Source organism: Strix aluco, chromosome 8, assembly GCF_031877795.1.
Source record: "Strix aluco isolate bStrAlu1 chromosome 8, bStrAlu1.hap1, whole genome shotgun sequence".
NCBI lineage: Eukaryota > Metazoa > Chordata > Aves > Strigiformes > Strigidae > Strix > Strix aluco.
This window is the reverse complement of record NC_133938.1, coordinates 3889661-3901912: the sequence shown is the minus strand read 5'-3', so window position 1 is coordinate 3901912 and position 12252 is coordinate 3889661. Positions and strand designations below refer to the sequence as shown.

The window sequence follows — 12252 nt, the reverse complement described above, 5'->3', positions numbered from 1 at the left end:
AATCTCTTTTGTTTCCCCAGCACCGATAGCTGCAGGAACAGGCCCTAATTTCTCCCTCTCAGATTTGGAAAGTTCTTCATACTACAGCATGAGCCCAGGAGCAATGAGGAGGTCTTTACCTAGCACATCCTCTACCAGGTAATTTAATCTCTGCCTACTACCAGGTTACTTGGAAACCCAGGCCAGCATCGTTACTCATCTGGGAAACTAACCATTAAATTCTCCGACAAGCTGTTTGGGGGCCTCAAGATGTGGAGCTGTTTCAGATTCAGAGCTGAATGTTCAACTGGATTGCTGTTAAAGTTCTTTTTATACCTACAAGCTTCAAAGAAAAACTTCTGCATTGACTTATATAACTTCTGGCTTGTATCTCGGTGTATCAGGAGAAGTTCCACTGGAATTGTTGGAGTTTCACTTGTGGCAGAAGAGAATTTGGAGCATATTGAGATGTGCCACTTTGTCCTAGCAGGAAAGTCTTAAGATAGACTTACATGCATTCTTTATCATAAAAAAACCTGTGAGACTAACATCATTTTAGGACCTTGGCCTATAATGCATTCTGGTTTTCATCCAGTATTTAGAAATTTGTGACACAGCCTTTGGAAAACTAATGTAGATGACTACATGGTCTGATTTTGATTTTGGCTTAGATGCCGACCGTCTAACAAGGATATTTTTTATTTTTCACCTTTCACTGTAACCATCCATAAGATTAGATTTATAAACAAGCCTAGTCACTCTAGTAGTCTTGAACACTCTTAAGGAACCAGATTGATTTTTTTTCCCCCACAGCCAAAATAGATCACTTCTTTCAAAGACATGACAAGAAAGTCTTAACTTCAGCCCAGGGTTCTTTTACATTTTTATCTCAGTCTGCAGTGCCACCAGCTTTGCAGAAAGCAAGTACACATGTAGAAAGGCTCTATAGTTTGAATATAGCTGGTTTTATTTTAAAAAAATCTTTAAAGAGAGATTCTTAGCAATAACTTCTTAAGTTTGTAGTCATTGAAAGAACATTCTACATGTTGCATTTAGTGCACACATTATGAAGCTTGGTGACTACGGTTCCCATTACACATCAATTAAAAACTTTGTGCTCTTTCTTTTTTGCTTGTAAACTGCACACCCTACAGTGTTCATCATTAGCACCATTCTCAGGTAGAATTTACTTGTGACTCCAGAAGCAAAAAAGTGAGGTTATTAATGTTACTTAAGAGCTCAGTTGTTGCTCTTCTATTCTTCAGCAAATAGCTACCACTGATAAGGAGCTAATTATAAACAGCATGGGTAGTTAATAACTTGGTAATATGTTTGTTTTCCTCTCATTAGGCTGTTCCCAGTCAGAAAAAAAAAATATTCCTTAAATACACAGACTCAGCAAAATTATCAGGCGGTAATTATATTGTATGCACACAATTTCCCCTATTGACACATAACAATTCTCTAAATTAAGGAATGGCCAAACCTGCATTCCATGCATACCACAAGACTTATTCTTCCTGTTTCTCACAAACTGATTTTGCATACCCGCCAGCTCCTACCTGTGCAGGGCTTTGGGTGGGGAGCTGCGGAGAGGCTGCAAGTTTTAAACCAATAGAAATTGCAGTGGAATATTTTATGTCTGTTAAATAAGTTCCCTCTATACAGAGGACCCTGTTCTTGAATGCCTTAAGTCTTAATAGAATACAGATTTGGTGAAAAAAGTGAGCTGACCCAGCCTTGGAAAAGTACTTAGAAGAGAAATTCTCGGTAACGTCCCCACGCAATCTGTACAACTCATTACAGAAAATAGAGCCAAGCTAAGTGTCTTTGGCTTTGGGATCCTCTCCCTGCAAAAATACTGGAGTCTGAGTCAGAGGCCACCAGAGACCACTGAAAGGGCTCTTCTGTCTCTTGAGCCTTTGCTGAGGGAGGTGTGATATATCACAAGGGAAGCCTCTAGTACCGATACTGGCCAGAGATAGTTGGGGGCTTTTTATGCTTAGTGGCGTAGAGTTTCAGAGTAAAATGCTTATAATTGTAGAAGAACTTGAACATTTGAACCAAGGATGGATTCTTCCATCATTCACTTGTCTACACTTCTTCTTATAGGACTGAAGTCTGGGTTAATTTAATGGCTACGGTCAAAAGATTGAAAATACAAATTTGAACTGATAAACAATTTGTCTTTCAGTATAAGCTGTGGAAAAAATCTGGCAGTTGAAATAAGTCTTGTGTGTCATTACCATATTCATTCAAATTGCAAAAATCACGCAATACAAATTAAATTCTTGCCTTTTTATTTATCTCTGTGTGCTTTGAAAAATGTCCTACTTTTTGGTCTGTGAAAGCCTAAATGTTGAACTATCTTCTAGTTAAACTAATGGGTGTTTAGGTGTTCAGCCTGGACTCTGTGAGAGGCTGTTTTGTATCTCACTGAAGCTTAGTCATTGTCAAGGAAGCAAATGAGAAACAAAAAATGGATGCCGAGAGGTTGGGCAGGCAGGATGGCTGTGCAGGAGTCATACCTTCCCCTTCTCAAGGCCCTAAATCTGTCATAGTTTCCATAACCAAGTTAGTCTCAAGCAGGGCTAGCAAGAGATGTCCCAACAGAAGTGCCTTTGTTCCTTTCCATACATACGGTATTTATTATGTGTTTTTACTTTCTCAGCTCTACAAAACGTCTCAAGTCTGTGGAGGATGAGATGGACAGTCCTGGTGAGGAGCCGTTTTATACAAGCCAAGGGCGCTCTCCAGGAAGTGGCAGCCAGTCAAGTGGATGGCATGAAGTGGAGCCAGGTAAGCCACGGCTTTCAGGAGCCCGAGAACGTGATCTCCAGTTGCTCTGTTTTGTTATCAGAATACACTGAATGCTGTATAGAAAGGTGATCAATTCTAAACATCTTGTAACTTCTGAGAAAAGGTCAGTCTAATGAAAAGGTTTTATTGCTCCTGCAGCTGTGAATGTTTCTGTAGTGTGTCATTTCTGTATTTTGGCCAAATATCTGAAGTATTTAAATAATGCAGCAAAATATAGGTGGTCTTTTTCTGTCAAAGTGTCCAGATTCAATTCTGGGTTAGTGGTGACAATCACTTCGCAAAAAGCAGTACCTGTCTGGGCTGTGCCCTACAGGTATACTGTTTAAATAAATATTCCTAAATGTACATAAGGTAGAAGGACTTCTTGAGCATTATGCAACACTTACGCTCACTTAGTAATAACTTTCAAGAGATTTACAGAAGGACTTGTTTTATTAATCTGTAATACTAAGAAGTGTGATTGGAGGCTTCATATCAGCATAGATATCACTGGACGTTACACTTCATAAGGTTTAGGAAGCAGCTCTTCTGCCTCTTCTCAGTTAATTTTTTTGTGTGATCTTTCTTGTTGATCATCTTTTGGGTTATGTTATGTTACATACTTAACTGTCCATTGATCACTTATCCTGAGATCATCTGGGTGCTTAATACTATTGCAAATATTTTTCTGGGTCAGTGCTACATGCATAGGTGAAGTTAGTGCCTCAATTTTGCTTACAGCTAAATAATCAAGTATTTATTGCCAATAAAAATAACAGAAGTCTTATTTGTTAGATGAAGGCAAGCAGTGCTTTCTTCTTCAGCCTCCCAGCGTTTGAGAAGGCCCTCTAAACAGCCCAAAGGATCTTTCGCAATATGTACTTTTTTTCTTTCTTGTTTATTTGGATTTAAAATAGTATGTTTTTGTTTTGTTTTGAAACAACACATGCTTGTCCAGGGCACTGTGTATAATGAACTATAGAGCACAGAAAAGTAAATTCAACCTGAACAGCATTAAAATCAGTTCTGTGGGCACTTGGCCAGCCACCTATATCCTTCATCATGTAGGAAACATACCCACAGCTTTCTCTGGAGACCCTGTCAAACAGCTGTCCTTTACAGCATGCCCAGAAAGTCACCAAATTTGGGCTATTCCAGACTGGGAGGGGACTGATTCCCGCGCCTGGGAGCCCTTGGAGGATCCCCTGCCAGCTGCCCTCTCTCCTCTAATGAGGAGGAGCCAGCTTGTGGGCCCTTATTGACTGCAGATGTGGCACTTTGGCAGGAGGAGAGGGTAGACCTGCAGGCAGACAAGTGCCAGGCTCCCCGTGACTGCCTTGCCGCCGCCATCCCCAGGGCTCTGGTGTTTTCAGTGAGGTGTCCTGCTCAGTAGACACTAGGGGCTGTTTTCTCCATCAGCTCCAGGCTCCAGATGATGTAAGGCAGAGCTTCACCTTGTACTAAACTAGCCTGCTCATGGAGCAGCAAAAACACGAACAAAAGCTCAGCGCCCATTGAAAGGGAGAGATCACAACCTCCTCTGCAGACACAGATGGCTAAAAGCTGACTGGGTCACTGCTTCTACATCATTGTCAGACTGGGGGTTAACTCCCCCCAAAGTTTGGGGTACTCTTTGTTAATGACAAATGTTCTCCATTCGTGCAATAGCCAGAGGTTGGCTATTAATTTTGCTGTCACTTCTGGTGGTTTTGCCCACATGTGGTCACTACCTCTGTCTCATCCAAGTCCTGACTAGAAGGTGGCACTGAGCTGCTGAGCTGGACAAGAGAAGTACCTAGAGCATTACACCTCCACCACTCCTGGCACCACTGGGTGCCCATCATGAAGAAGCGCAGCTGCCCATGTCAGACTTCCTGAGGTGCTTAGAAGGGCAAGAACAAGTCAGAGAAGAGAAGGTTCTTCCTTCCTCGTGACCTTCCTCACTTACTACAGAAAAATCCCAGATTCTGCTTAGTCTTGCCTGTAAAATGGCAGAAAATCACCTTGCAACATCAGGGACTCAAGCCAGGTACCAACCAGATATAGCTCAGATCCACCAAGCTATCTATCACTGTCACAGCTATGAAGAAAAAGGGCTTTATCTTGCCTGGTGTGGGATGCACTTTCGAACCATCTTTATGCTATATCCACGCAGCCCCACCCCAATACTTCTGCCGTGGCTTTCCAGCAGCCTGTCCTCTGAATTCATTGCTTCAGCTTCTCTGTAGAACAGGGTCACTGCAAGAGCACGGCTGGCAGAGAGATTACCTAAAGAGCCCCAGCTCATCAGTGGTGAAGGACAAAACAGTACTGAAGTGTCCTTCCATGCCAGGGCAACAGTGGCATGTCACTGGCACAAGGTGCTCCCCCCTGAAGGACACATCCTGCTGTGGTCTGTGCACAGTGCCCTGCCTTACCTCAGAATCGCACGGGGGTCTGGTATTAACATCTGGCCCTTTGTATTTGACATGGGTGCTTTATCTCCAGAAGTGTAAAACGTTTTATGGGTCTTCAATGGGGCATCTGCCTAGAAAATATATTGGTCATCTGAAAGCCGTACAAATGATGTTAACATCCCCTGTTACCTGGTGGCTTACTGCAGTGTTCCTCTCTGAGAGGGGAGCTTTGGAGCCTGGACCTGTTTCAGATCCATCCTTTCCGATGTCTCTCCTCTCCAGAAAAAGGCCTTGCCGTTTATTTAATCTACAATCAAAATGATGGCACAGCTTTAACATACAGTAATCTCTGAGCCTCAGTGTTTTTGTTTTTTTCTCAGTGAAATTCACAGTAGAAGTTTAAAGACTAAAACCATCTTTTTGTTTGACTTGGCATTTTTTCCATGTGGTTCATTTTATGCTGCGTGGGATAATGCAGGTATCAACGGTGCAGAATGATGCTGGTTCAGAAGGCAGGCTGAAGTTTTATCCTGTGCTGGCAGAGCAGCGTAAGCCAGGTTTCCAAACTCCATAATTAAACCCTGTCCTTTGGGTTACCAGCCAAACAACGGGAGGAGGAAATCAGACCAAGGAAAGGAAGCTTAGACTTGTCTGTGGGATGGCTGTTCTGGCTGGGAAGGAAAGTTCAGAGAGGAGCCAGAAGCCAACCTCCCAGCCCAGTAGGATCCACACCAAAGATAATAATATATCCTTTGGCTTTATTGCCTTTGAGTAGATTGCTTCCTCACAGGAGATTTAGATTTATGCAGAGATAGCTTCTTGGCCTATATGCCTTGACAGGTTTATGGGAGCAAGAGGATGAATATTCTGTCTGTGTGTGTTGCATTTGCTTAATTCTAAGGTGTGCACATGAGAAAAAGTGGGGACTCAAACGCAGGAGCAGGTGTGAAGCACCCGTATGCTTATGCACATGTAGAGACAGAGGGAAGTGCTCGTGGCACAGAGACTAGGAAAAGATTGTAGAGAAAGGTGTTGCCTGGGACAGTGCAGGCAAATTAGATCTGCGTGAGAGGGAGACTGGAGAAATGTCACACTTGAAAGGGAGCACAACATAGAAGAGAAAGGGAAAATGAGAAGACAATTTTAGACTGTACAAAAGGGAAAAAGTATATAGGGGGAAAAAAAAAAAAAAAAAAAAGAACAAATGCCAGGAAAACAAAGATTTGACTTCCTAGAAAGGAAATATGAAATGGAATATGTGAACTCCTCTTAGAGAAAGAGAGCACTCCAGGCAGAGGGTTATTTACCGCCAGCCGTGACTAGTCACTCTACATCTGTCTCCATTTTTTTCTCTTGAACAAATTCCCTTTTTGGATACTTTCTTCCTGCTTTGCTTCCCTGTGATTGCCCCTGTAAGTGGTCTTTGGAGGGCAGGCTGTATACTCAGAACATATGTGCAAACTGGCAGGAGAACAGAAGAGGACAAAACCACTCTGTGTGCTATTTAGATTAGGCAGTGGATGCTTCCCCTGTGCCTACTCTTGGGGTCTCTGCTGCGTGCAGAATACAGGCTGCACCTATTGTCCATCCCCAGTCCTTCCTCTGCGCTTTTACATCCTGGGGCCCTGGGGTCGGAGCACCCTGACATCTGTCTCACGTGGAGACTTTGCTGGGTGTAGATCCTACATCCTTCACCCACCAGCAACATGACCTTTCCATTCCTGGCATTTCAGACCCATAGTAATGAGCGGAGGACTCAGCCTTGTGTTTTTTACATCTAGATACTTCTTGCAAGCAAGGATATAGCACCCTCCTTATACGTCAGATGTGACAGCCAAAGCAAAAACCAACATTAATTCCATGTTCCTTGTACTCCTTGAGTCTCGCATCCATTTACCTGCACTCGAAAGCTCCCGGGGAGCTCTCAGGCCTAAAAAGGCTGGAGTCTGCCAGAAAAGATGAATTTCCTTTCACAACAGGAAGGCTTAGGAAGTAAAACAAAGCAGACATGTAGTAAATTACTTCTGCTTTTCAAATACCTTTTGCGGTATCCTCCTTACCATTACTTTATCTCAGCACTTTCAGTACATAACTCTTGTTAACTGAGAAGAAGGGCAAGAGAGGATAAAGATGATGTTAGTAAGAAAATAAGGCAACATCACACTGGCTTTGAACTCATGTACAAAGCTGGCCCGTGTTCAGTTCTGTGGCAGCTCTGCTTGTAATGGGGGTAAGCCATAATTACAGGTATAAGTTTTTTAATTCCATAATAAGAGAAGATTGAGTTAATGCATATCAGTATTCCACTTATGCATTTTTTTTAATGCATTCTCTTGATTCAGTCCAGGAGTAATATTCACATTGTGCTCTGTCAGTCATTTTGTAGTGTAGCATGTGGATGGTATTTGCCAATTCTATTTCTATTGTATTTCTACAGTGTGGCATGGAAAAAAATGTTTAAGATGCAGATTTAGAGCATCTTATTAGTTTCTTTACTTAGATCTTCCTGGTACTTCTATTTCTACAAGTTAGTTTGGTCCCTAGAGGACAGTAATCCCAGGAAAGGTACATGTTTGTACTCCTTGCGCTTCCTGAGATATCTGAAGGGACAATTAGCTCTGCTTCGATTGTGGTCCGGACGAACTTACAGCGCTGCACCCATCTGCAAAATGGGTAGAGCTCTGTGGTCCCTCTTCCACCGAAAGACTGATGGGGCTTTTCATACCGTGGTCATCCACCTTCCCTTGCCCTAGCTCCACCCCGGCTGTTCTGCTGCTGGTCATGCTGTGCTAGGCTCTTGTGTGTCTTCACCTTGAAAACCCCAGGAACCAAATGAGACTTTCAGGGCAAAAATCTTAAGGAATTAGTAATACCACTTGCACTGCGTGACTGAAAGACATATTTACAGTTCCAGGGGCTCATGAAGTTGATAATATTATATGAACCTGCAGTAAGCTAGAGAGCTCCCTGTTAGAGTGCTGGACACGTTTTCGGTAGTAAAGATGCTATTAAAGTCAGCCTCATGATTGCTCACTACACTGCTCAGGCTAGTGCTGCTTGTTCTCATGTCACCATCTATGGGACTGTCTGAAAATAATTTCTGAGTAATTTCTATGCAGCTGAGGAGGTGAGATCCTATTTTGGAGTATTTCCCTGGTCAGTGACAGTGACCCCTAACTTAACGGTAACGTGTTTCTCCCCATTGCTGGTTATGGAACAACCACACACATGCAACCGCTCCAAACTCTTGTTTCAGTAACCCTTTTCTTAAATCTGGCATGGGCTTTCTTCTTAGCAGATTCTCAGCACGCAAGAAAACTTCTTCTCTATATTTACTAAGAAACTTTTATTTATGCCTTACACATCAGAAAGCTTCATTCAGGCATAGATCAGATGACCACAAGAGTTTGTTTTCAAAGTCTGTTTGGAATTATATCTTGGAAATGCCAGAGAAAATGGTATAAGGGAGATCCTAGTTTGTGTTTTTTATGCATTTTTTATGCCCTAAACACAGTTGTTGCCTGGAACTACCTAGAAGATAAAATAAGTCTAGTATGTCCCAGCATCAGTGATGCAGAGTGCATCTGATCTGTCCTCAGGCAAAAGGTCTATGGGCTCATCAAAAGACTTGATGCCACACACTAACTCAGAGCTCAGAGAAGTTTCCAATGATTGTGCTACATTGCTGCCGATGATTCAAGGGACTGTCTGTAGAAAATATGATGAAAAACATGAGAACCATGTATTATACAAAATAAGGAATAGAGAAATAATCCCTTTTTACTGGGAAAACATTCAACTTCAGACCTGGAGTATTCAATATCAAATAATTCCCTGGCACTATTTCTCAGTGACTTGCTGTAGTGGGCAGTTTTCACGGGATTGTAACTAGACACAGGAATTTTGTGATCTTTATTAATTTCCTTAAGCTGAACTGTTTGGATACTCATAGACCTATTTAAGAAAGACAAAACCAAGGAAACATCTCTTTTCCTTAGACCAGAGGAGGTCTACATCCAGGATCCCTGCCAATTATATTTACTCAGTATTTCCCAGATGTGACATTGTCTTGCCCTCCAATTCTCAGTGTGTAAAGAAAGGTCAGACAGCACACTCACATAACCATTAAGATTATACCTGCCTTGTGCAGCAGCTTCATTACATACCTTGACACATCTATCAGCAGGCACCAGTGCTGTTTTTTCCTCCATTGAACTTAATATCTTAAGACAGCGGGAACATTTCACAACCAGACAAACCTCCAGCCCACGGCATAGTTTGGCTCTCCGAATGGGAGGTCAGAAACAGATCATGTTTCTCTGGTGGCCAGAACACTTTGGTTTACAGCAGAGCAAATTTCATCAGGCTAATTTGTGCCCTTAAGCTGAAGGGATGCCATGAGTCGTATGGCAGACAGAACCTGTTGCCTCCCAGGTTCATGCAAACTTCCACTGTTTGTTTTCTCTGAACAACTTTTTCTGAGCTTTGTTAGACTGTATACTGTGACTAGGTCTCCTGCTCCTGTTCACTCCATTCCCCTATTCCCATTCCAACCCGTGCTTCTTCTCATCTCCAAGGCTTTATACAGTTTCCCACATTTCTCCCCACTCTTACAGAGTCTTCCAACATCCTTGTTCTGCCACAGCCGAGAAGTAGAGCATGCTTGGGCCTGTGCTACCTTTCATGCCTCCTTTACCGGTACATGGAATTAAACACAGCCCCAAAAAAGCTGGTTTCAAGTGAACAGGTAGATGCCCGAAGCCAACCGTATGATGGGAGCATACTTCAAGGAACTCCAGCTACTGCAGAATACAGAGCTTTTCTTAAATGTCTCTTTGCTTTCATAGAGTCCATGTGTTCCCTTATCCCTGCTCTCTGCATTACAGTATCCCATCAAAACACAAGCTGCCCAGTGGTTTTCAAGAACATAAGATTTTTCTTTTCTTCTAAGAGCAATAACACTTATCAACTTTTACTGAAATACCATATCAGCTCCTTGTCACTGGCAGTCTACAGTTCCTGCCGCTAAAAGTTTAATGCATTTACAGGAGCACTTAGGCATCAAGACTTTGATATCACAATCTGTTAGTCACAGGTGCTACATGATAGGTTTGTGTTAGCACATTATAGATCTTTTATCAGATACTGCACAAAATGTGTGTGTTTCTCTGCCAGGCAATCAGAATCAGACTGCTGCATAGTTGATGAGTTACTCACCAATATAAGTTGTTGTTTATTTTAAACAGAACTTTTCCAGAACTGCACCTTAATGGATAACTAAACTTTAATTGGTCAAGGCCACCAAAGATCAAGAACTTAATGTGAGCCAGGAAAAATGCAGCAGGTCAATAGTGGTGCTTTGAGCATTGTCAGTCTTTTGCAGTAGCATTCATCAAGTCAAATGATTAACACTACTCGTTCGCTATAACAGACATAGTCATTTTGACAGCAAATTACCACTGGATCAATAGCTCAGCTTTTCTTTGGCAATTTGCGTAGTAGCATGAGACCTGTGACAACATGCCATGCTGCTGGCATTACTGTCTCAAAATCATGGAAGGAAGTTGGAGGCGGGAAAAGAGCTACTGATTGAGAAGTCAGTTCAGACTGAGAAGTCCTAGATGTTTTCACATCCCTCAAAGGCTCCTTTTTTCCCAGACGCTGGACAACACAACAGACTTGGCCCTGAGATTCAGCCTAAACTGTACTTTCCATTTTTAATAAAATTAATAATCCCATGCAAGTGTTAGAGCACATGCCTCAGCTTTGCTGTAATCCCCTGAGGAAAACATCCCTTCAGTATGGTCCCGGAGAAGTCCGTCAGTCAATGTTGTGGCTCTGCTTCTTGCATCTAATTCCAGATGTCAGGAAATGCATCATTTAAAAATGGATAGGGAGCTGTAGGAGTTCTCAGTTAAAAAATGCAGAAAGTGTTTCACTCCAGATACCAAATTAAAGCTGTGTTTTCGACTGGCCTGGTGCTAGCATCATCCATACATACTATTTTCACTGACTAACGACAAAGTTAAAAGCAGATCTTCTGTGTGCTGTGAGAACCATAAGATCACCTGAGCTATTTCTGACTCCACACACAATTTGCATCATCTGAATCATTTTTCAGATTGATGGGAAGGATTTAGTGCATGGAAAACTACTCCCTGACAAAGGTTGGAACAATGCAATGGGATTCCTGTGGTGGGAGTGCTCTGTTGGTAGTCCATGGACCTAACATTCTTCAGACGTCGTTGCTAGCTGAGCCATATTCTGCCACCCGTTCTGTTTAACATATACACATAAAGCAAAGACAGTGATACGGTTTGTGCTTGACACCAAGAGAAAATCATAAGCTTCCTTAGTATTGGGACAAAAGAAGACACTTTCTACATCCTTTTAGAGGTGAGCTCTGAAGGACAGAAGCACCCTGTGTTTGAATATGGCTGTGCATTTCTTGCTGATTTGGAGTCTGTCAAACATGAATCTTTGTGAGCTTCAGATGGGTCTCCTCTGATGCAGTTATCCTTGAAGATCATCTGATAGCGCGGCATGGGACTGTTTAATTGCAAAATGGGATTAAACACATTGAAAGCATTGTACCTGTCTTCCAAAAGTTGAACTAGTTTTCTTGTTTGCTTCTGGGACCAATTCAGGATGTTGACTTGGATCTATAAACTCTTCTATAGATTAGATCTTGGTTAGGAAATGGACTGCATTCCTTTCATGTGCTGTCTTAGCAGTTGAGATCAGCAGACTTGCTTTTTTCTAATGTGTTTGGGAAGCAGAAGCAATATTTTATCTCCTGTGGTATGCTGCTGGTACAGAAATGTTCAGGCTTATTAATTCTTCAGGACACAGGAAAAGTCTTCATCACCTGTGTAGGCAGTCATGGGAAAGGACCCACTGCAAAGACTGCATTGAACTCTTTTTTTTTTGGAGGCAGCTGGAAAATATTAGTAGTCTTCAGAGCCAATACACAGTACATATTGAGAGCCAGTAAATGATGCATATTATTGCAAATTCCTGTGCACTTCTGCATTTTATAAAACAGATAACTAAAATACTCACCTAGCCAGATGAGTTC

At 42.2% G+C, this 12252-nt stretch overlaps 1 protein-coding gene across 13 annotated transcripts in view; it reads left to right on the top strand.

Annotated features, from left to right (window-relative positions):
- The window catches only part of NFIA (nuclear factor I A), a 253806-nt gene that overhangs the window by 171612 nt on the left and 69942 nt on the right, over positions 1-12252 (top strand). For all 13 annotated transcript variants that reach the window (XM_074831872.1, XM_074831873.1, XM_074831882.1 and 10 more), the window contains 2 exons: positions 21-138; positions 2651-2778. In XM_074831872.1, coding sequence (XP_074687973.1) covers positions 21-138; positions 2651-2778 — 246 coding nt within the window. The remainder of the gene's footprint in view (positions 1-20; positions 139-2650; positions 2779-12252) is intronic.